This window comes from Gekko japonicus, unplaced genomic scaffold (genome assembly GCF_001447785.1).
Source record: "Gekko japonicus isolate JY-2015 unplaced genomic scaffold, Gekko_japonicus_V1.1 scaffold5441, whole genome shotgun sequence".
NCBI lineage: Eukaryota > Metazoa > Chordata > Lepidosauria > Squamata > Gekkonidae > Gekko > Gekko japonicus.
In genome coordinates, this window is record NW_015172179.1 from 8,326 (window position 1) to 33,814 (window position 25,489).

At 49.8% G+C, this 25,489-nt stretch overlaps 1 protein-coding gene across 1 annotated transcript; it reads left to right on the forward strand.

Moving 5' to 3' along the window:
• Positions 1 to 4,136: 4,136 nt before the first annotated feature.
• Positions 4,137 to 23,105, forward strand: LOC107118690 (ras-like protein family member 11A-like; the record flags this gene model as incomplete). Its single annotated transcript, XM_015421050.1, has 3 exons — positions 4,137 to 4,193; positions 16,053 to 16,135; positions 22,001 to 23,105. Coding segments are annotated over 3 exons (608 nt in total), but the record flags the coding sequence as incomplete, so codon positions are not given.
• Positions 23,106 to 25,489: the final 2,384 nt, after the last annotated feature.

The window sequence follows — 25,489 nt, forward strand, 5'->3', positions numbered from 1 at the left end:
ACACCTTTCCTGGCACTGGGGTTGCCAGCCTGCCCCCTGGGTCCCACCCTTTCTGCTGACGAGTGGGCCCCTGGCGGGTCTGACCCAGGGCAGGAGGGAGGCCCAGGAGCTACACGGCTGGTGAAGGGGCAGTGACACTTCCAGCGTGTACTGGAAGCGACGTCATCGTGCAGTCGCCACTCTGGTATTTGGGCAGAACTCTATGGCAGAACCCTTTTTGCCCAAAGACCAGAGTGTCGCTGCAACAACCCCGCACGATGACAGCAGACACCACCACGTCACCAGAGACGTGGCCTGAGCCTCCGTCCTGCTCCTGGTAAGCCCCCCCCCCAGGGACCTGGCGACCCTGTCTGGCAGCCACCAAGTGTTTCTAAAAAGTAGGTGGGGCTTCTGCCCAGCAAGGCTTCGGATTGGCTGTGCAGATTTTTTAAGATGTTGCTTTGGCAGCAGCTGCCACCACAGCAGACAGATCTCCACTCTGGGACTGAAGTTGTGCCGCAGTAGCCATTTTGTGGCTGGCTCAGCCTCCATTTTCTCACTTCGCCCACCGTGCTGTGCCAGAGTTCGAAAGTCCCTCGCAGGCTTCAAAAGGCTGAGGGCCCCTGGAGTAGAGCCGGAAAGGCAAGAAGTGTGAAGTGTAAATAACGCAGCAAAGATTTAACCTGGAGCTTGGCAGCTGACAGAGTGGTTTATTTTGTTAACTTAAATCCAAAAGGGCCGGCCTGTGATCCCTTTCTACTTCAATCATGTGAATTTTTTTCTGGTTAATAAATCTACAACTGCCCTTTGCAATTACTCTTAATGGACTGAGAAGATCTGTGTAGAATGAAGTTAAGGTAAAGGTAGAGGTTTCCCTTGCTCGAAAGCTAGTCGAATCCGACTCTAGGGGGTGGTGTTCATCTCCTTTTCCAAGCTGAAGAGCCAGCGCTGTCCGAAGACATTTCCATGGTCATGTGGCTGGCATGACTAAACGCCGAGGCGCACAGAACACTGTTACCTTCTCACCAAAGTGGTACCTATTAATCTACTTGCAATTTCTTGCTTTCAAACTGCTAGGTTGGCCGGAGCTGGGGCCAGAGAGGGGAGCTCACTCCACCATGTGGCACTCGGGTCTCGAACTGCCGAACTACCGACCTTCCAGTCTGCAGCTCAGCATCTTAACTTCTGAGCCACCTCGGCTTCAGCATGAAGTTTAACGCTGCTCAAAAATCCATTTTCACAACCCAACAAGGGGCTTACATTAAATTATTTATTACACTTGAACTCTCAGAATAACTCCAGATAGATAGATTCAGGTTGGTAGCGTGTTGGGCAAGCAGGTCAAACCCCACGCCAGAGGATAAATGGACACAAATCTGACGTCAAGAATCACAGGACAGAGAAATCCATAGGAGAACCCTTCAGCCTTCCAGGGCATTCAGTGGGTGACCTCAGAGTTGCTGTTTTATTGCAAAGGAAATTCAGGGACAGGCTGGAAAGGGAAATTGCTGAGTTGCAATTTACTACAACACTCAGAACAATGGAATCTTCCCCTCTGCAGTTGTCGAGGGATGTTACAAAAAGATTCCAGTGGCTGAGAGGGTCTGCCCTTGTGGAGCAGGCACGTTTGAGACAATCGAGCATATTCGGCTTCACTGCTGTTTTTAATCAGGAAATTTGTGTGAAGAACTTACAACCTTTGCTTGGCAGGTTTCCTGCGTGCCCTACATTAGAAATAACTATGAAGTTTTTAACTAATGCAATTCCTCATCTTATGTTTGCTTCAGATGCCTTGCTGCAGCCTATAGAATTCACAAGGAACTATTATAGATGGTATTCAGGGCATGAAATAAGTGTTCTCCATGGTCTAACTTTCATGCATCAGTCTTGATTTTTAAAAAAAATTATAGCGTTTTTATTCATTTTTGTAAATTTCACTGTTGTTTCTTTCTTAAAAGCTTTTCAATTTTGGCATAATTCATTTAAATTGAAATGTGCTGGTCATGAACCATAATAAAAATTGACTGATTGAACAGTGGAATCCCCAGGACTTAACAGGGATATTGGTTTCTTATCTCACTACATATGCTAACCTCATTCAGCCCTTACATCTGTATTCTCACCAATCCCCCAGAAGGGCCATACATCCTCTTTATTTTATTTTATTTTATTTCTTATTTGGAATAACAGATTACAATAGTAGATTGTAATGTAACATAGTGAATAGTAGAATGTAATGTAATTTGGCATAGTAGATTGGAGTGGATTTTTCTGGTTTGGGGACAGAGGATATAACTCTAAACAGCCATAATGTCACCTCCATGCTGAGAGGAGCTGGATGGAGCGTAATGGCAGGGTCTCAGTTAATTACTCCCAGCATCCCAGAATTAAGGATGCATTTGGCATCAGTCTCCAATTCTGAGATATTTCTTTCTTTCACTGTCCTCCCCCCGTTAAACCCAAACATATGGTAACCATATAAAGTAAGCTTGTTATTCCTGATTGCTCCTTGAATCCATAAAACATCTTCATTATGCTGTATGCTAATATACAGCTCACCCTCTACCTATATGTATGGACTGATCATTTCCATTTCATTGTATCTGAAGAAGTGTGCATGCACATAAAACCTTAGACTTTGAATAAAACTTTGTTGGTCTTTAAGGTGCCACTGGACTCAAACTTTGTTCCAGACAGATAGAACATCTCATGAATAATTCTACTAAAATCAGTAGTATTTGTGGTTTAATTTGCTGTACGTCCCTAATGTGATTGTCATATTGTAGACCTAAAACGATTTCTCATATTTCACAGAAATTGATTGATCAGGGCTTGGGAGACAATTTCTCTGATTTATGGGCTATTGTCAAATCCCAGAGAGTTTTGGATATTAATTGTTTAAAAAAATTAAGTTTCTAGCCCTTGTAATACTGGAAATGCATTTGTAAAAGGGTTCACAGTGTGCCTTGACAGTTACAGTCAAAAAGGCCAGGGACAAGGAATCTAAAAGTAAAATCTTCTGATTCATTTTTCTTCAAAGCTTCATTTCAAGAGATTCTGAGGGTTTTTCTGCCCACCATGCTTTTTTTGAAGTGTATGCTTTAAAAAGCAGCATGTGAGTATGACTAGGGTTTTTGTGTGTGTCTGTCCTCTTTCGGACTCTTTTTTTTAATGATGAAAATGTCCTCTTTTGGGGTTGAAAAGTTAGGAATATTCCTAGTTAGTAGCTGTTACCACCACTTAAGGAGTAGGGGTATTGAAAAGGAGATTTGTCATAGTGATCACTTGTTTGAAGTAGTCGGGAAATGTGTTCTCTTTTTTGCTTTTCAAAATATGGTAACCCTAGAGTATGGCCAGCATATATTTCATAGAATCATAGAATGTTAGAGTTGGAAGGGACCTTGCAGGTCATCTAGTCCAACCCCCTGCACTCTGCAGGAGCACAGCCGAAAGATAGCCCTACAACATACCCAAAAGATGGTCGTCCAGCCTCCGCTTGAAAACGTCCAACGAAGGAGCATCCACCACCTCCCGGGGCAGTCTGTTCCACTGCTCAACCACCCTTACAGTTAGGAAGTTTCTCCTGATATTTAGTCGGTAACGACTCCCTTGTGATTTCCACCCATTAGATCTAGTCTTGCACATAAGTATATTATATAGAAGTGTGCATGAACGAGCCCCGGAAGTCAATTCTCTACTTTGCAGCAAGTAGACATCTGCTGCTGGAAAATGGATGGCTCAGCCCCAAAAAATCAAATCTAGGGTTTTTTTGGGGGGGGTTGTTTTAATGGAGGGTTTGACAGTTCAAGAGTAAGATAATAATAGAAGAAGTAAGTGAAAATAAACAGATGTCTTGTGGCACTTTAAAGATTAACGGGACTTTATTCCAGCCAAAGCTTTCTTGGACGGGATGCCCCCTCCGTCACAGAATGTTTACAGAACGGTGCATGTGTGCGAGAGGCTACGCGCCCTTTGCTGTGGGTCTCTTGTCTCCTTGCCTGGGTCCAGTTCTGAGGACTCTTCACTGCTGAACTCATGTGTCCTCCTCAAGCGCTGATGAGATCCAGGAATATTTGGAGGAGGCAAAGAGAATTTTTAAATGACACCTTGAAACCTGCAAGCTGTTTCAGACCCTAACCTGGATCCTTGTTTTGCAGCCTTGATTGTCCGCTTTCTCACAAAGAGATTTATTGGAGACTACGAGGCCAATACTGGTAAGTCCACTTTCTAACAGAGGGTGGTGAGGTAGGGCAGTTGCCAGAGGCCCAAAGTGAATGGTGGGGGGGGGATTGGTCCACAGGGGAGACTGATCTCCCAACAAAAAGAACAAAGTTTTAGTCCTGGGCCACCTTCAAGACCAACAAAGTTTAATTCTGAGTGCAAGCTTTCATGTGCAGGTACACGTCTGTATCTGAATTACTGCGCATGCACGCAAAAGCTTAGACCCAGAATTAAACTTTGTTGGTCTTTATTCTGTTGTTTCAGGCCAACATGGCTGCCCACCCGAATCTCCCAACTAAGAAGCATTGCTGGGTGTCTTTTCTCCCGAGTGTCAACAAGACTTTTTGCAGATGGATGCATGGAACGAATACGCAGGCGTGGTCTAGTATAGGTAGCCCAACAGATTCGGAGCGGGATGGGCGTGCCCCTGGACTCGAATTTTGTTTACTGCTATAGACTGATGCAGCTACCCACCTGAAACTTTTTTCGTATGTGCGTTTGCGGTCAGTTCCATTGATTTCGATAGCCTGTTTATGTATTTCAGCGGCTTATTAAAGTTAAAAAGGAAGCGGAAAGTATTTTTAAAAAGAATTTGGTGTCGCTGGTTTGCTTCCGGAGGTGACCGACAGTGCAGTCCTAAACAAAGTCACTCCAGAATGAGCCCATTGATTTCAGTGGCCTTAGACTAGTGTAACTCTGCACAGGATTGCACTGTGAGTCAGAGACCTCTGGGGTTCTCTTTGAGCCCCCCCCCCTTCTGTTCTTTGCTCTTGGTTTTGTGCCCTTCTAAAACTTGCAGGCAGAAGAAGTATTTTTCAGGCATCCAAAAGGTGCATATTTTAGTTAATTGGCTGAAGATATGAAAGTGATAAATCAAAGCTCTGTTATTTACCGTCTCTATTTTTAGTCACTATTATATCCACTTTAATGGAAAAAGGACTGGGGGGGAATGTCTTTGAATCAGAGAAGTGTGCCTGGCAAACGGGATCAAAGAATCTTGCTGGCGTCAGCTGAACAAATGAGGGCAGACTCCATCCTGTTTTCCGTCTTGTGCCAATAATGGAACTGAACACCTTTTCTCAATTAAAAAAGCCAGCCCAGAAGACAGGTGTCTGCTCTGGAGCAGTTGCAAAACACAAGGCTGGAAGATTCTGCTGATCCAATGGGTGTTGCCGGCTGATCAGATAAGAGGCCTTGTGTGGTCTGTTCCAGTGAGCGTTGCCACCTCTAGGTTGGGAAATTCCTGGAGATTTGAGGGCATTGCGTGGGGGAAGGTGGGGTTTGGGAAGGGGTGGGAGGTCAGCAGCAGTGTGATGCCACAGAGTCCTCCCTCCAAAGCAGCTATCTTCTCCAGGGGAATGGATCTCTGTAGGTTGGAGCTTAGTTGTATTTCCAGGAGAACTCCAGGCCCCACCTGGAGGTTGGCAGCTGTACTTCCAGAGCCTTTAACTGCCACCTGATCTATAGAAATTAGGAGGTGACTTTAAAAAGCACAGTACCTGCTAATGCCTTTAAAGGTAAAGGTTCCCTTGCTCGAAAGCCAGTCGAAACCGACTCTAGGGTTGCGGTGCTCATCTCCGTTTCAAAGCCGAAGAGCCAGCGTTGTCCAAAGACGTTTCCGTGGTCATGTGGCCGGCATGACTAACACCAAGGCGCACGGAACGCTGTTACCTTCCCACTGAAGTGGTACCTATTTATCTACTTGCAGTTTCTCGCTTTCGAACTGCTAGGTTGGCAGGAGCTGGAACTAGAGACGGGAGCTCACTCCGTCATGCGGCACTCGGGTCTCAAACTGCTGAACTACTGACCTTCCACAGCCTGCAGTTCAGCGTCTTAACCACTTGAGCCACCGCAGCTCCTTATACAGTTTACACCGCCATTTATATGCACAATGCTTTTCACTGATAAAAGGTAAAGGTTCCCTTGCTCGAAAGCCAGTCGAATCCGACTCTAGGGTTGCGGTGCTCATCTCCGTTTCAAAGCCGAAGAGCCAGCGTTGTCCAAAGACGTTTCCGTGGTCATGTGGCCGGCATGACTAACACCAAGGCGCACGGAACGCTGTTACCTTCCCACTGAAGTGGTACCTATTTATCTACTTGCAATTTCTTGCTTTCGAACTGCTAGGTACTATTGACTTAATTGGCAAACAAAGATTGTCTCATTGCAGTCGTTTGGCAAACTGTTCAGCCAGATTCTCATTTTTACGTGATGTGATAAAGACACCACTGTGGATTTTTTCCAAACCTGTCATTATTGCACGACGAGCATTTCTTCGAAACGTGCCTCTACGTGGCAACCTTGTGAGGCCTGCCACATTCTGGAGCACCTTATCTTCCAGTCTTTCACTTGGCAGCATGCTCAGGTAAAATTGCTAACCCCGTAACAGCAGATTCAGTGGGGTCACCACAGTTGGTCTGCCAACTGTGGCGCCTTTAAGGCCAACAACGTTCAATTCTGGGTGTGAGCTTCTGGGGGCACACACACACAAGGTGAGCTTGTACCCAGAATTAAATGTCTGAAGTTTGCTCTTCAGCCGGAATGGTGAAGCTGTCCTTTGTGAGCGCTGGGAAACAGGCCACCTTCAGGTATCGGCCTTTCTTCCCCAGCCGCTCGCTGAAACCACCATGGCTGGTGCTCAGAGATGCTGTGGCCTCCGGGCACACACCACCAGAGCAACAGCACCCACGCTCTCAGGGGATCCAGAAAACAGTACTAGCAATGTTCGGGATTTATATAGTGCTTGTACTGTTTAGATGCTTACAGGCCACTGTTCCAGTAGGTCATGTGCAGGGCTACCATCTTAAAGTCCTGGAGATTTGGAAATATAACTGACAAGTGGAGGCCCATGAGACTCACGGTGGGGGGGGAATCCCATCTCCCCCCCCCCCTCCTGAGCCGCCCCGGGCTGCCCAACGGCTTTCTGTGGCTTGCCTGGACCAGCTCCAGGTGCACCAGCATGGTCTCCCCTTCCCAGCTCTTTGTGGCTCATGGAGGGGGTGGGGGTGGGGTAGACTGTACTGATTCCCCCGGAGCTGCTGCAGATGAGCCACAGAGAGCAGCAGCGTGTCTTGTGCGGCTCCTGGACAGTGCCGCTGCTGCCGGGCCCAAGAGGGCTCTCGGGCTGTGCTGCCACCCAATGTTCCCTCTAAGCTGTGGGGTCTTGTGAGCAAAAATTCCACTTTGTGAGCTACTGGCATTGAAGTTGTGAGTGAGCGATTCAGCTACTGCATAAATTAGTTTGCTCTGGAGCCCTCCTTCCTGAGCTAAGACAAAAATGTGCGAGCCAGAGGCTAAAAAACTGTGATCTAGCTCACACTAACTCAGCTTAGAGGGAACACTGCTGCCACCACTGGACCCAGTACAGCTCCCAACCTCCTTCAACTGCTGGAGGTAAGTTTATTCGCTGCACTTGTGCCAAGAATGCTGTTTTACTTCCGGAGGAATTGAAGCCCTCCCCGTGTAGTTTTTAACCATTTCAGGTTTTTCTGCATACCTGGGGAGTCCCCTAAGTGTGCAGAACCATCTGCTTAGCCTCTACGAGGCCCTGATCCATGGGTTGAGCTGTCCACAGATGAGGGGCATGGGTGGCTGGTAGTATATAGATTTCCAGGTGCTGGGGGGCAGGGGCGCGAGACCAAGAAGGCGTCTTACCTGAGGCCGACTCCTCAGTTCATGGACGTGGAAGGACCTAATCTGGGGCCCCCTGGATCCAGACTCGCCCTCTGCCCTCCTCCCCAGTCTCCCAATTTAGGCATCTTAAAGGCAACCGCATGGTTCTAGATGCACCTATAAAATGAAGAAGAAGAAGAAGAAGAGACTGGATTTATATCCCCACCACTACCCGAAGGAGTCTCAGAGCGGTTTACAATCTCCTTCCCTCCCCCCTCCCCACAACAGACACCCTGTGAGGTAGGTGGGGCTGAGAGAGCTCTTTTGAGAGAGAACAGCTCTGAGAGAACTTGTGACTGACCTAAGGTCACACCAGCAGCTGCATGTGGCGGAGTGGGGAATCAAACCCGGTTCTCCCAGATTAGAGTCTGCGCTCCTAACCGCTACGCCAAACAGAGTGGTTGAGAGGTCTGTCTGTAACATAAATGGAAGGGTGTAGGTGAAGGGACTTCAAGTCTCCCCCTTTCTTCCAGCATCTCCAAGGTCTGGAAGAAACTGGGCCTGGGGAAATACCGCCTTAAACAAGAGAACACGGGGGGGGGGGGGGCGAGACGCCTGCCACCCCCACCACCTTACTGCTTGCTGTGCAGTATACTAGGGAAGGAGCCTCCTGTTGTACACACACTTTATACAGCAACGGGGCTGACGTGAGAATAATTGCACAGAGCTGCCCTGCCACAGCGAGCCTCGTCCTTGGGGAGTGCTCTTGGCTGATTCCCCTCCCCCCAAAAAATATGTCTTTCTCTTTCCTTTGAGAAGGAGCCGACCAGGGCTGGTTGTCCTCTGCTGCAAAGCTCCCACAGTTTCTCCGCCCGCCCCCCGAAACTCTTCCCCCTAGATGGCAGCCCCCTTAAACTGCCATTTCTTAATGGAAAAAGCCACACTCGCGCGTTTCCTGCCCATGGGGCTGCTGCCAAAGGCAGAGGAGCAGGGCCAGGAGAGATGTTTGTCTCGGAGGGTACGGTCTTCTGCCTGAACAAGCCCCCACCCTCTTGGGAACTCGCTGGCCAAAGGGAGTCGGTTCCGTTGCTTAGGAGGCTTTGTGGCTGGGATGTGCAGGGTCAGCATTCAGCTGGTGAACCTTTTTTTTGCTGGGAGAAGCATCCCCTGCTGAGTCTCTGCCTGTCATGCAGTTGTTCATTTATTTAAAAGCATGTTAAAACCGCCTCTCCACCCATAGAGGATCCCCAAGGTGGCGAACACGAAAACGGCATTTGGAGTAATACACGACACCCAAAGCTGTTGAGGAAGAGGCTTGCGGTGGCTGTTTAGATCTCCGCTTCCAGATGGAGACCTGGATTTCCTCTGTGTTGGATCCCCAGGCATCGAGAATAAATCCACGTTCTCAAGAAAAGCAAAATTTATTTCAAAGCGTTGAAGACATACTCAAACACGTTCTTTGTTAGAACTGGGGATACACAGGTAGGGCGAGCATAATAAAGGAAATTCAAACAGACACAGATCCAATGAATAACATTCCCGCTGGCGGGCTAATGCAACGGTTGCGCGCCCAGTCCATGGGAACCAGGCAGAACATCAGACAAAACACAGGTGCAGTTCTCATGAGATAGCAATAGGCAAGCATTACAGCATCTTCTCCCCCACACATCCACCAGTAGTTATCTTAGGCATTCCAGCACAGAAGCAGGACAGTAGAAACAAACCGGGTGCAACAGGGTAAAGCTATGTACACAGAGGTCACAGAAAACAGAATGGCAGCTTGCTGACACTCTGCGGCCTGTCAGCACCCCTTTGGCCAGCTTAGTTTGATGCCTCGGCAGCAGCCTTTGGGCTTCAGTTATCCATGCCCTTACGTCTCGGCTGGCCTGTTGCAGTGTGCTCTCTTTCTGTGCCTTTCTTTGAAGATTGCCTGGAAGCTTCAGCTGGTACGTGCGGGAGTGAGGTTGCTGACTAGCGGAAGTTAATGGGAATGTGACTTGGCAGATTTGAAAGAGCTGCGCTGGCTAGTTGGGTTGCCAACAGACCTGGAGATAAGAGTATCCTGTCCCTTTAATAGAAGAAGAGGAGATTGGATTTATACCCCGCCATTTACTCAGAGTCTCAGAGCGGCTTTCAATCTGCTTCCCTTCCCCTCCTCACAACAGACACCCTGTGAGGTAGGTGGGGCTGAGGGTGCTCTCAGAGAACTGCTCTTGAGAGAACAGCTCTGGGAGAACTGTGGCTTGCCCAAGGTCACCCAGCAGCTGCATGTGGAGGCGTGGGGAATCATACCCGATTTCCCCAGATTAGAGTCCATGCTCCTAACCACTGCACCAAACTGACTCTAATAGAGGCTTAATGGGACGGTATTGACCAAGTGATGTTGGAGAGGGGCTGTGGCTCAGTGTCAGAGCATCTACTTGGCATGCAGAAGGTCCCAGGTTCAATTTCCCACCATCTCCAGTTGAAACGATCAGGTAATAGATGATGTGCAAGACCTCTGCCAGAGACCTTGGAGAGCCGTGGCTAGTCTGAGGAGACAATGCTGACCTTGAGGGACGGGTGGGTGTGTTCTGATTCGGTATAAGGCAGTTTCATGTGTTCGTATGTTATTTTCTTCCATGCCGTGGGAATCTTCCACTGTTTAATTCTGCACATTAAGCCTTTGTTAAAGCGACAGGACATTTTGCTCAAGGTCTGTTGGCAACCGTACTGGCCACCTGTGTACTGCAGGGTAGAGGCCATTCACAAAGTGTACCACGTTCCCCCTGTTTCTCTCTCTCTCACACACACACATTTGTGGATAAAATCCTGTTGCCATCTGCCAAGTGGCTTTTCATGCACAGGAGCTTCTCTTTGGTCTTTGTGGCTCCCAGGATTCTTCGTTGCTTTGATGGAATGTGGGTGTGGCATTTTAATACAGTGGGGCAGTCACTTTAACTGCTCCGTGATTCAGTTTATGGGTTGGATCCCACAACTGGTGGCGCCTTCCCCTGACACAAGAAGCTCACAGAATTGCCACTTCCCCACCCCCAGCATTGCAAACAAACGTTTAGGCTGTGCATTCCCCCATCATGGAGATGCAGCTCTGGAACGGGGTGTGTGGCGGGAAGTCAGAGTTGACTTATGAGAAACCCTCATGGGGTTTCCAAGGCAAGGGGTGTTCAGAGGTGGTTTGCCGTTGCCCGCCTCTCTGTATTGACCGTGGACTTCCTTGGTGGTCTCCCATCCAACTACCAACCAGGGATGACCTCGCTTAGCTTCCGAGATCTGACGAGATCAGTCTAGCTTGGGCCATCCAGGTGAGGGCGTGGAACAGAAGGACCCTTTGCAGCTGACGCTTCTGATTTAGCTACAAAAGTTGCTGGAGAAAATTGCCAGAAAAGAGGGCTCTGACAACCTTATGGGAGGGGGAAAACATGGTAGTAGGGTTACCACAAAGCTCGTCGGGTTGCTTCGGGCTTCCAGCAGCCTTTTCCTCTGCCAGCGCACTCATAAGTCAGTTCACAGGCACTGAACTCTGAGGAGAAATACGCAGGAGTCTGAGCTCCAAGAATGCCAGTCATTTGCTGCTAGAGAAGGAGGGCTGGGAACGGCATATTGTTTTTATTAAGCCATCAGCCCTACAGCAGGCATGGAAACAAGCTGAAAACAGGCAGTTATCTATAGCAGATGTACGGTCTGCGATCACAGAGGGGTGTTCTTTTGACCCGCGGCTTGCCCGATTTCCTCCGCAGTTTTATGATCCTCAAAAACCAGGATCACAAAACTGCAGAGGAAATCGGGCGAAGCCCCGAGTCAAAATGCAGCCCCGGAGCTTCGGGTGTGAAATTGACATGTTTGTGTCGGGGCAAACGGCGGCTGTGCTGCGAGGCAGCTCTAGTGAGAAATTGCCCCTAGTGTGCTGGACGATCTTTGTTTCACACACTTAGTTCCACATTGGCCGTTTAATTTGGAATTGTCATTATTTGCTCACTCAGGTTTCACGGTCAAGCCAGATAACTTTGTTGGCAAGCTGATGCACTCCAGTGTTTTCTGTGGCATTTTCCCATATCCTTTTGCATTTGATTTGTGGAGATTTTTTTAAAATGCAGTTGCAGCACCCAGCTGTCTTATGTGGACAGTCAAAGTGCTTTTGAGGCTTTTTTAAAGGCTCCTGTCCCCCCATGTTCCCCAGAGAGCACTATGATCGGGGTCCCAAAAACTGCTTGGCCCTACTGGGCCCCAGAGAAGCCAGGCTGGCCGTGACAAGGGCCAGGGCCTTCTCGGTGGTGGCTCCGCACTGGTGGAATGAGCTCCCAGAGGACATCAGGGCCCTGCGGGATCTTATCAGTGATTGTACTGCTCTGATTTTATTTAATTCTTGTTTTAATCGTTTTATATCTTTATGTAAGCCATCCTGAGCCTGCCTTGGCAGGGAGGGCAGGGTATGAATTAAATAAATAAATAAATAAGGCCCCGGCCACACGTGCCGGAAAATGCAGGGGGGAGGCGTGCCTATTTGCGCCGTCGCATTCTGATGCGCAATTATACGATCAGACGCGACGGCGGCTTCCCCGCGGCACGGGGGAGGAAGCCGCGCGCCAGCGCGATCACACCCATGGAGTCCGCATGCAGCCCGTGGCAAACCATTTGCCTGTAGGTTGTCCCAGGTAGTTTTTTACTGCCCATCTTCGGGAGGACACCATGGGTGTGCTACGCCTCCCAGATGTTCCGGTGTGATTGCACCCGGAAAATCCGCGGGACTTTCGTGCCTTCAGCACAGCAAATGCTCTGTGTGAACGGGGCCTAAGTAAACTTCCGCATTCTTTCAGCGTAAGTAATAATTTCCTGTTTCTCACCTGGTGGGCAAGTTCATGAGCTAGTTATAAATAATCACCTCTTGTTTGGGGATGAGACTTAAGTACTGTATATTTTATATTCCAGACGAAGAAAGCCGCTGCTCGCTTTCTTTTGAATGACTGTCATTTCACAGTTGTGCTGCTATAATCCCAAATGAACAAAAAAAGAGCAGTGGTTTTTGCATCTCTACAAAATAGAAAACAGTCCGGAAGCCCAGTGCTTCTCCAAGAGAACAAGAACTGACATCTGAATTGTTAATGTCCAGAGAGAATACCAGCCATCTCCCAAGAGAATAAGTAATATTAATTAGCTTGAAAACAAAGACGCAAGATTAACATTGCCTGGGGAAAGGAGTCCTTTGCTAAAGGGACTTCCTTCTGATAGACAGGAGGCTTTTGCATGTGGGCATCTTCATGGGGAATACTATATAAAGTGACCACTTCAGTTCAGTTTGCAGGTGGGGGGGGGGGGCTGCGGCGAAAATGTCCTGTCCTTTTAATAGAGACTTAATGGAGTCCTGTTTACCAAGGGATGCTGTTTAGCTCCTTGCCATGAAAGGTTTCAGCAGCAGAAGAAATCTGGGCTGTGTCAAATGGTATCCTCATTCCATCAAAGCAAGGCTATTTCTGATCAATACGTGCTGTTCACCTTCTCCTGTTTGCTCTCCCAAGGAGTCCGTCTCTCACCGACTCCTGCATCTCCTGGACAAGTCCCCTTTGCGGCTTTGCCTTCTGAAGCCCCTCTGGCCTTAATTTTCCTGGCACCTTTTGGCAACTCTGCTCTCACCTGAGCAACCTTCCATGGGTGCCTTCATCTGACTTGGCAGAGGTCGGAAGACGGTTTAGCAGCCTGCAGGTCAAACGCTTTAAGGCTGCTGCCGGACAGTTGTTTTCTGTTGCCCCAGAGATTGGACCAGAACCAGCAGGCTGAAATTAAATCAGAAGAGTTTTCGGCTAAACATTAGGAAGAACTTCCTGCCAGTTAGAGCAGTGGAACCGACTTCCTCAGGAGGTTTTCAAACAGAGGCTAGATGGCCATCTGACAACAATGCTAATTGTGTGAACTTAGGCAGATCTTGTGAGGGAGGGCAGGAAGGGTTGCATCAGATCCTGAGAGGGAGGGCAGGGAGGGTTGCATCAGTGCTTAGTTCTCATGGCCCTTCCTTACACGTCCAAGGAAATGTTGATCGCCACTTTGGGGTCAGGAAGCAATTGTTTGTACAGGGATCCCGGAGGATTTTTGCCACCTTCTGGGCATGGAGCAGGGGTCACGGGGGGGGGGGGGGGGGGGGGGGGGTAGTTGTGAATTTCCTGCATTGTGCAGGGGGCTGGACGAGATGACCCTGGAGGTCCCTTCCAACTCTGTGATTCTATGATCTGCAAATCAGCACAGCCTGCCCCCTGCCCACCCAGTTTGTAACTAGGGTTGCCAACTCCTTGTTGGGAAATTCCTGGAGATTTGGGGGTGGAGCCTCAAGAAGGCAGAGTTTCAGGAGGGGAGGATGCTCAGCAGAATCCACCTTCCGAAGCTGCCCTTTCTCCCCAGGGGAACTGATCTCTGTTGCCTGCAGGATCTGCTGTGATTGTGGGAGGCCTCCGGGCCCAAACTGGATGTTGGCAGCCCCACTTGCAACTCTTTGCCATAGAGATGAATAGAAGCCACCGAATCCCGTCAGACAAATGAATGAGCTACAATTAGAGACACCATTTAGGAAAAGGCAAAGCCTGCCCAAACTGTAACAGTCACTTGGATCTGGGGGCATATTTTACTTCCTCCACCCACCCCGATGCTGCACCCTGTTCCAGTTTGGTGGTGTGGTTAAGAGCGGCACGACTCTCATCTGGAGAACCAGGTTTGATTCGCCACTCCTCCTCCACATGCAGCCAGCTGGGTGTCCTTGGGTCAGTCACAGTTCTCTCAGAGCAGTTCTCTCAGGAGCAGTCCTTGAAAGGGCTCTCTCTGTTGGGGGAGAGGAAGGGAAGGTGATTGTAAGCCGCTCTGAGACTCTGAAGGGTGGGGTATAAATCCAACTACTCTTCTCCTTCTCTTCCTCTCCCCCCCCCCATAGAAGTAAACGGCTAATGTCCCCTCCCGTAGAAACAGTGCTCTGTGGGGGATTCCATTGTGAAGGAAGTCACCAGCTGCACATCTACCCCATTTTGTCCCATTACACTGGGCATCCCAGCCTCCCCCACTATCAAGGATGCCAAGGGGTGGAGAGAAACAGGGCAGAGCAGACTCCTTGTGCCTGGGCCCCTACCAGCCTATCCCCCCCCCGTTATATTTGACCCCCCCCTTCATAGATAATTTTGCAATCAATTATTCTATTGTTTAATTGGCCCTGTGCACCTGTCTTGGTAACCCTTTGCACTGTGCAGATAGAGTGATTTGCAGAGGTGGCAACATCCTGGGAGCCAGAGCTAGCCCAGGTGTGTGTGTGTGTGTGTGTGTGAGAGAGAGAGAGAGAGAGAGAGAGCGAGAGAGAGCGCACGTGTGTTTTCTTTTTATGCCCTGATTGAATTATTTATTTATTTATTTCGCATTTATATCCCGCCCATCCTGTAAACGGGCTCAGGGGGGGTTACATTTCAATAAATATAATAACATTTAAGACCCATTATAACCACATCAAATCAATAATCACAGCTTGCCGTAGGGAGAATCTGGCCCATTGATGAAGGTAGGTATGGCCAGCTATCAGTGGGTGGGAGACAGCAACCTTGGGGGGGGGGGCATGTGTGGACGCCCCCTGCCTCAGCCAAAAGCCTGGAGGAACCGCTCCATCTTGCGGGTCCTGCGGAACAGAGTAAGATCCCGCAGGGCCCTGATCTCAGTGGGGAGCGTGTTCCACCAGGTGGGGGCCAGGGATCGCCGGGAGTCGGGAGATGTTGACTCTCAGAGCATAACGCTCTTCGAGGCGTATATGAGAAGAGATGGTCCCTTAGGTATGCTGGTCCCAGGCTGTATAAGGCTTTGAAGGTGCTCCATGTTTTACCATAAATTGAGCACGATAATAGCATGTTAAAAGAATCCCCACTTGACTGAGGCCCTGCTTTCTTGCTTTTGACTCTAAAATGCGTGTCACTTCTCCACTGTATCTGTGCATGCCGTGTGGCCAGTTGAAATCGAATGCCTCTCAATAATGTCCCCCGGGGTCACCTAGAACACCACCCAACCAACGAGCTGTTAGGCTGCCCTTACCTAGATGACCCCCAAAAGTACAGAGCAGGGGTTTTGCTTTTGCATTGCTATAAATGTTGCTCTAGGTGAGTCAGCTACCCTGGGAATTTTGGCAACCCAGGCACTTCCTAGTTGGCTGGTGTGTTTGGGTCAGCCCAACCAGAGGGTAGAAAACTTGCTGTCTGTTTGGTGTTTCCATGACGATCCGTCTTTTCTTCTAGGGGCCTTGTATTCCAGGAAATTCACCATCGACGGAGAGCAGATTTCCTTGCAGGTCCAGGACACGCCCTTTGTTTCGTTGGAGGTAAAATGGCTGCCCAAGCTGCAGATGCTCAAAAGTGTAGTTGGAGGCTTTCTCTTGCCCTTGGTCCCCATTTTACTGCTGGCAACCATTTTAGCATCTCAGTTCAGCCCTACTGAAGAAGCTCTGAGCTCTATCGTGCTGTTTGGATGTACAACAGGTGACAGTAATATGAGACAGCCCCAAGGTTATGGGGTGCTATCCCCCAGAATAACAAGATTCAAGTCCAGCCTATACCCTGAAAATTGTGTTGGTCTCTAAGGTGCTATTTGGCTCGAATCTGGCTGTTCTAGGGCTCTCCTCTGAAACTGTCCCTCAGAAAACTCATTTTAACTCCTCCCTTTGGGCATTTAGGACCAACTCCGGCAAGGATTGAAGTTAATGGACACAGTCTTGCAGTCTTGTTGAACCACGTCTGGGAGATTTTGTGTATTCATCACCAGGTCCCATTTCTGTCTCTCTCCGTTAGTTTTTGTTCTGTTGTGCAAATTCATTACACTTTGATGTTTTAAACAGAGAATTGTATTGTAAGTCGGTCTAGGCTTTGTAAGATAAATACAGGATAAAAGTTTTTTGGAAAGTCGGAAAACTAAATGGATGGATAGACATGTATTTACAAATGGAACTCCCCTCTCTTAAGATATGGGAGCTGGATTTGCACATGCAGCTGAATAAGGCTGGGAAGAAGCTGGTAGGATGGATATGGGGGGAACCTCACACTTCTGAATGCTCCCCTGTTTTTTTAAACCCTTCAAATTCAAAATTAGCAGTACTTAAAGAGGGCTGAGCTAGGTTATATTTTCCTCAAAGTTCTAGTCATTTTCTTACATGGAAAATCTTTTAGAAGTAGAACTTAGTGGTATACTTATGTCATATAATTGCACCTAAAAGGGGGAATTAGCATGGCCAGTTTTCTGAGTTCTTAGTCCCCCCCAAAAAAATCTAACCTAAAGAGTCATAAATTGGGCACCACTTACGAGTTCCATCTTCCCCCCCCCCCGGGGGGGTATTTTCCTCTCCCTCTTGACCTGTCTCTGATGCATCCTCACATGCCCAGGGTAATCAGAACCCGTCTTTCACCCAAAGTTCCCCCCCCCCGGTTATTCCTCACATGAGACTCAAACGCCCTCTCTACAGCTGCCTTCCATTTCTGAAAAAAAGAGTGAAAGCGGCATAACAGCTCTGTTATATTTATTCACTTCCATTATCCTATTAAAACTTATTGCCTCTAAATCTCACAAAACTTGTTTCATCAAAGGCTATTGTTAGGGCAAGGCCGGGGGTGGGGGGAGTATGTATACGCACTCTGAACAAAAACGGCTCTCTCCTACCACTTTCCAGCAGTCCAGAAAATATCCAAGCCAAACTCTAGGCTGAGAGTTTCTCATTTTGACCCAGGGTTGCAGGAACTCTGACAAGCATGCTTCAGCAATCTCCTAGCTGGAGTCAGAATGGCTGCGTATTTTGCTGTGCTGTGGAGTTCCGGGGAACTGGTCAAGCAAAACTGTGCCTAAAATGTTGGGTTTTTTAAACAAAAGAGGCCAAAAGCAAAGAGATAAGGGGAGTTGTCAGCTGATATCTGCTGACTGAAAAGCAGTAACTTCTTGGGTGTGCGGTTAAAATTAAATGATTAAGGAGATGTGTCCTCTAAAAATAACTTACTAGCATTTTATTTTGCATTCTGCCACATTCCATTTGAATTATTGCATCCATTTCCTCCAGTTACTGAAGGAGTCAGTGGATGTTTCTTCGCTGTTTTCTTTAGATCTGTTCCAAAATACTGATTTACAGTCAGTGGTTCTTTCTCCCACCGAGATGTACCAATACAAATCATGGTGTGTGTGTCCCCCCCAATTGAACCTGCTATTAAGGGACCCCCCTTTTTGTCAGGTGTGCTTTTTGTGAGTTCATGGTTCCCCCCCTCCTTTCTAAAAAACAATAGCACATTGCTCTTTCTAATATTTTATTTCCTGGTAGAGGAAAAAAAAGATTTGGCCTTTAACGTGCAAAGGTTGTCTAGATGCCTAAGCCATCCAGGTGTGAAAAGGGACTTTTCCCTTGTGTTTTGTTTAGTGACACCAGCTGGGAGAGTGTGGACAAGTGAGGGGGGGGGAGGGGAGAAAGAAGAACTGCTGGTAGCAGGACTAGGACCGAACTCCGGACTACATAGATATGGGGTGTCAAACATGTGACATGGGGGCCGGATCAGGCCCCCGGAGGGCTTTTATCAGGCCCTCAATGGAACTGGCTGCCGTCTGCTTCTTCTTCCAGTTCTGCTGCTGCTGCATCATCATAGATGTACAGCTTACAGATACATACCTGAACAACATACTCAAGATTGCAACAGCACAAAGATTTTGATGTAATAAGTCAGAGCAGTCAGACACTGTTAAATAAGCAAAATATTGCAAGAGTGCTCATGTTTTAAGTAAAAAAAACCCTTTGTGTTTGTGTCCTTTATAAAGTTTATATCTCCGCTACCTGGCATTACCTTTTATGACACACGTGGCCCGGCACAACAAGGTCTCATTTATGTCAGATCCGGCCCTCATAACAATTGAGTTCGACACCCCTGACAAAATCACTTCCCCTGGAGAAAATGGCTGCTTCAGAGGGGAGACTCTAAGGCATTATAACTCCCTGAGGTCCTTTCCCTCCTCAGACCCTGCCCTCCCCCTCAGGCTCCACCCCCAAATGTCCAGGAATTTCCCAACCCAGAGTTGGCAACCTTAGGCCAGGGCCCCAGAGAAGCCAGCAAAACAGGGTGCTCTGGCAAGCTCGAGTTGGAATGCAAAAGGTGTGCTGGGTGCACATCAGAAAGTCCCTGGGCAGGGATGAAAGTCGCTTAGGGCCAAGGACAAAGAGGGTAGGGTGGGGGCTTCCTGCATTGGTGTGTAGAGTAGACCTGCCTTCCTTCTTTCACTCCTTCCCTTCGCCACCACCCCTTTCTCCTGTACAGCTGTGCTGTCTCATCAAAACAGTGGAGCAAGTGGGCTCCCGAGAGCTGAATGCAGGGCAGCTTCTTGACCTTTGGGGCCTTGTCTGTCAGCTCTGGCCTTTGGCCTGCTTTGTGCACAGAATCCCTGATGGAGGCCAGCCAGCCAGCTGTGTTCCCAGGGCCTTGTAAGATCCCCCGAGATCCTGTCCGTCCTGCTGCACAGCGCCCAGAAGAACATTTGGGGGCCACGCAGAGGGAGGGACTGTCGCGCACGAAAGGCGGGTGCAGTTTCAAGTGTAGGCCGTGCTGGTGTTTGGGGCAGAGATGGCCTCTGTGGCTGAAAGGGTTCCCTTCACAGTAATGGAGGCGGCCTGAAGGCCCAGCCTCAGGATGACAAGATGTCTCTCTCCCCTGAAAAACGTAACCGCTTGTGTCTGGTGTCGGACAGGGCTGCCAGTCCCCATGTGGGGCCTGGAGGTCTCTCAGTATTACAACTGAGCTCCAGATGACAGAGATCAGTCCCTGGGAGAGAACGGTGGCATTGGAGGGCAGACTCTGTTGCATCCTACTTGGGGCCAATGCTCCCTCTAAGCTGTGGAGTCTGGTGAGCAAAAATTCCACTTTGTGAGCAACCGGCATTAAAGTTGAGAGCGAGCGATTGGGCTGCGGCATCAGTCAGTTTGCTCTGGAGCCCTTCTTCCTGAGCTAAGGCAAAAATGTGTGAGCCGGAGGCTAAAAAACCATGGACTAGCTCACACTAGCTCGGCTTAGAGGGAGCACTGAGGGTTACCCTCTCCTGTTGGGGAAATTCCTTGGGATTTGGGGGCGGAGCCTGGGGGGGGCTCGGCCGTGGTGTGGTGCCCTCGAAGTCCGCTCTCTGAAGCTGCCCGTTTCCTTTGAGGGGACTGGTCTCTGTAGCCTGGGGGGCCAGCTGCGATTCTGAGCGATCTTCAGCCCCCTCCCGAAATTTCACTTTTCCCGGGCTTTGCCCCCAGATCTCCAGAAATTTCCCAGCCGGAGTCAGGAGCCCCGGGTGTTGTGGATGGGCGGTCATTGGGGTAGGGTCACCAGCTCTGGGTTGGGAAATACCTGGTTTTGGGGGGTGCAGCCTGGAAAGGACAGGGCTTGGGGGGCAAGAAAGACGTCAGCCTGGTACACGGCCCTAGAGTCAGCCAATCCTCCGAGAGCTTACAGTAGCCCCTGTAAGAAAAGCTCCGTAAGCTCTTGGAGGATTGGCTACATGAGGGGCGTGTTGCCTAATATAAAGGAGTCCCTGCCACAGAAAGAGCCCTGGAGTCCACCCTCCAAAGCCGCCATTTTCTCTAGGGGAACTGATCTCGGTAGTGTGGAGATCAGTTGTAAAAGCGGGAGTCCTCTAGGCCCCACCCGGAGGTTCAGCAACAAACGCACGGGAGACACGGCAAGGTTGAGCAAACGTAGAAATACACCGTGTTAGAACAAAAAACACAATACTATTATGCTACTATATCTTCATATATTGATATAAATAATATAAAGGTAAAGGTTCCCTTGCTCGAAAGCCAGTCGAGTCCGACTCTAGGGTTGCGGTGCTCATCTCCGTTTCCAAGCCGAAGAGCCAGCGCTGTCTGAAGACGTTTCCGTGGTCATGTGGCCGGCATGACCAAACACCAAGGTGCAGGGAACGCTGTGACCTTCCCACCGAAGTGGTACCTATTTATCTACTTGCAAGTTCTTGCTTTCGAACTGCTAGGTTGGCAGGAGCTGGAACTAGAGACAGGAGCTCACTCCGTCATGTGGCACACTCGGGTCTCGAACTGCTGAACTACCGGCCTTCCACAGCCTTCAATATACTTGAATACAATAGAGACCTGCTGTATCTTTCATCATTGACGACTGCGGCATCTCCCATCAGTCTCTCATCAGAAGCAAGATAGTCTACAGCATTGAAACCTGTCTTTGTAGCTGTGGACTTTTCTACTAGATATATAATGTTCTTTATGTTTTTGTAGTATAATGAATAAGATACACTAGGGTCTCTATTGTATTCAAGTATATTATTTATATCAATATATGAAGACATAGTAGCATAATAGTATTGTGTTTTTTGTTCTAATGTGGTGTTTTTCTATGTCTGCCCCACCTGGAGGTTGGCATCCTACAGCATTTTGCCCTGTGTAGAATCATCAGGAACTTCCTCTCAGTAATGTTTTGACATGTAGAAGAAAATCATGAATTTCTTGAAATGTAACAGTTGAAAAACTGACCAGAGACGTCACATGTTCTTCATTGTCCTTCATCTGTTCAGAAGAAGATATCTTTTGAAATAGTTGAACATTCTGGAGATCATCGTTTACCTATATAGAACGGAAGATTTGTATTCACTTACCGTGAAGCTTCCTTCTCGGTGGTCCAGAGTGGGGCAGTCCTACCCACCCTCTCTTGTTGGACACGACTTCCGGTCCTTTATGTTTTGCAGTTGTTCAGCTGTTCGTGAATATGGTCTAAATGATTACGTGATGTGGCGGACTGTTGCTGTTTCTTTTCTCTAATGGTTAAAATACTGGTTTGTATTTGTTTAAGCCCGTGGCTGTGATGGTATTCCCTGGTTGTCTGAGGGGGAAGGAGTTATTTTTTAAGTGTATTTACAGCAGCTCGGAGGTGGCTTTCGGTATGACTGGGGATCAGAGGATAAGCCCCTCCCCTCTGGGATCAAAGTTTGCCGGCCCTGCCTATGGAAGGGGGAGGTGCTTTCCCCAGGAGTAAGGAGTCAAGGACTGCCCCACTCTGGACCACCGAGAAGGAAGCTTCATGGTAAGTGAATACAAATCTTCCGTTTTCCTTCACTGGGATCTTTTTCTGAAACCTTACAGTGGGGCCCAGTATTATTTGGGCTTCCACTTCCTTCCCTGCTTTATTTTAACATGTGTTCTTCTTGGTTCTGATGTCAGGATGAGGGCGACAGCATCTGCTGCCCGGAACAGATCAACCGCTCCATCTACTGGGCGGATGGCTTCGTCTTCGTCTACTCCATCACGGACTATGAGAGCTACCGGGCCATCGGCCCCTTGCACCAGCATGTCCGCAAGATCCACCCCAATGCCAACATCCCGCTGCTGATGATGGCCAACAAAGGAGACCTCTTGCGAGCCAGGCAGGTGTCCACCAAAGAAGGCCACCAGCTGGCCAACGAACTGGGCTGCACCTACTCCGAGGTCTCTGCGCGGGAGAACTGTGAAGGGGTGCGCGAAGCCTTTCAGCAGCTTTGCCAGGAGATGAGCCGGATGATTGGCAGCTGCAACGGGGAGAAACGAAGAGGGCTCCACCTGGTCCGACCCAAATCCCCAAACATGCAGGACTTGAAAAGGCGTCTCAGACAGGCTCTGTCTTCCAAAGGGAAATCAGCCACGACTCTCTGATGGAGCTTGGCCGGCGGGGAGCAGCGGAGAGACGATTCGTATTTATACCTATTTATATGATGGGTTTTGCCAGCATCTTTTTGTACGATAGCATCCCTTTATGACCTGACCAGGATGGTTCAAGGCTTCGCCCGGTCTCCTTGGCCCTGGTCAGTATTTGGATGAGAGACCACCGAGGTCGTCCAGGGTCTCTACACAGAGGCAGGCAATCGGAAACCTCCTCTGAACATCTCGTGCCTTGAAGACCCTCTGGGAGTGCCGTAAATAACCTGTGGCTTGACAGCACTTCCCACCACCGCTGTGACAAGGAGGCTACAAAGCTGGGTGGCAGACTCTGGAAGCTGCACCCTTCCGGCAAAGAGGCCCCTGATGGTGGAGAAGGACAAGAGAGGTCATAGCAGATTCTTCACCTGCTACATCAGCTTGACCTCCTAATTTGATTGACAGGTGTGCTCATCAGCTTGACCTCCTAATTTGGTCATAGCAGATTCTTCACCTGCTACATCAGCTTGACCTCCTAATTTGCTTGACAGGTGTGCTCATCAGCAGGTCAAACGCTGCTTCGGTCTGTAGGTCTTGCCCCTCCCCTCTGTCCTGGGTTTCTCCTGTCCTCTAGAATTACACATACCCGTTTCTCCATGCATATGATTGTCCTTTGCCTTATTAAAAGGAGCACAGCATTTTTAACAGAGTTGCAGACCATGTGGGGGACTGGGGGAGGAATCTGTGAATAAGTATTCATCGCTTTTTGTTGGGTGGTGCCAACTCTGTGTGCACTTGAGTCCAAACCTTTCACCCAACCATTGAAACTATAATGGGACTAGGGGCAAGGCCCGTTGCAGGGTCCTCCCCCCGCCCCCCGCTCTCTACCTGGCCCTCAGACCCGGGGGGGTGGCGTGGCGAGGGGCCGGGCCGGCAGCGGCTCCCTACCTGAGTCGTGTCGAAGCACACAGAGGGCCATGGCAGTGTCTCCTACCACCTCTGCAGATACTGGTGTCGAGGGCGACCGCACAGGCCATCAGTGGCTCTCTGGCCGGCCGAGTTCCGCGGGCAATGGGGCGCCTCCACCGTGGCCCGCCTCTCATTGTGTGGAGCCTTTTTTCTGGAGCCACCTTGCGGCCAGGACTCTCTCCCTTGCCATCAGCGCTGCCTGGCGACTGTACTGAGCTGCCCCCCTTGGCGGCATGCCGAACTGGCGCACGGTGTTTCTGGGGTGGCGCTGGCGCTGGCTGCCTCCCTGCCTCCTGGCTGTCCGCCGCCCCTCCCTCCCTTCTATCCTCTCAGCGAGCCACGCAGAGGCGACGTCAGCGCCGGGATAGAGGAGGCCAGACCAAGGTAGGGTGGGGAGCTGCCGTTTAGTTTCCGACAAGCCCCCCTCTGGCTGCAGCCCGGGTCTCCGCCGGCCTCGGTCAATGGGCCAGGCGCGGGATGGAGGTGCAAGGAGGCCGTGTCCAGAGTGTGGTGAAGAAGAAGGCGGCGGCGTAGGCCAGGCCAGCTGGGGTGGAGGGCGGCAGCAGAGCGTGGCGAGGCCAGCCGGGCCATCTTCCCGCCTCCCCGCAGCCATTTGGCACATAGGGAGTAAAGATGTGGCTGCCTCACCGCCTCTGCTCGCTGGAGGGCCCATCCTGTCCGGCGTCTCTGTGTTGACTGAGGGCGAGAGGCTTGCTAGGGCTTCTATGGGTGGGACCTTGCCACACACCCAGCCAACAGCAGCAGCGCCTTTTGAGTGGTGGCTCGGCACCAACTGACTCGGTGGGTGGGTGGGAGTCAGAGAAGGCAGCCAGTGGCAACGGTCTCCGTTGTGAGTGGCAGCTCTTGCACCCAACTGATTTTGGTGTGAATGGAATGCTGCCACCCCATAGGAGAGATGCCACCCCAAATCAGCTTTGTAATATAGAGAGATAGTGTGGCGATGAGAAGCAACTGCCACAAATCCATTAAGTGAGTTAGAACATGCCGTGGCTTCCAGAAAGGTGGTGGATGTGCGGCTGCAGGTGTGAACAGCCCAGTTTGGTTGCCTTGTTCATGGTGGGCACATAACTCTTGTTTCATCGAGAACGTCACCAGCAAGACGACTGTTCATCCAGCCCAGCACTGTGTTTTTCACAGGAGCTGAACAGGTGCCTTCTGGCCAGCCCCACGGCGCAGTGGCCCACGTCTCCTCTCGCTTCTGCTCCTCAGAAACCAGCATCCTGAACTCTCCTGCCTTGAAACACGGATGGAGGGCCCATGAAGCCATCCTGGCTCAGGAAACCTCGAACAGGCCTACTCATAACCCTACTCACACCTGCCCAGTGCGGCTCACGCCCAGAAGAGGGCTCTGATGGTTGCATGGTCATAGACCTGTCTTCCATAAAGGTCTCAAATCTCCTCTTCCGGTGGTCCCGGCTAGTAGATGATCATCCAGCCCCATTTATTTATTTACTTCATGTATGCCCCACCTATCTCCCCAGAGGGGAGATACGGAGTGGCTTACATAATTCTCGTCTTCTCCATTGTATCCTCACAACAACGACCTTGTGAGGTAGGTTAGGCTGGGAGTGTGTGACTGGCCCAAGGCCACCTAGTTGTGAGCCATATAATAACATCCACAGGTCTCTTCCTTTCCGTAAGACACTCCCTCTCTCTCTCGCAGGCAAAGGATCTGCCTTTTGGTGTTGTGGTTGTGGTTGTGGTTAAGTGTGGTTGTGGTTGTGGTTAAGTGCGCGGACTCTAATCTACACTTAGAAGGCTGAATCAGGATCTAGGAGGCCCAGCCTCAAACCCCCACTGGTTATTAAAAGCCAGTTTGGTGTAGCAGTTAAGTGTGCAGACTCTAATCTGGGAGAACCGGGTTTGATTCCCCACTCCTCCATTTGCACCTGGCTGGATGACCTTGGGCAAGCCGCAGCTCTGATAAGAGCTGTCCTTGAAAAAGAGCAGTTTCTGTCAGAACTCTCTCAGCCCCACCCACCTCACAGGGTGTCTGTTGTGGGGAGGGGAAGGGAAAGGAGTTTGTAAGCCGCTCTGAGACTCCGAGTG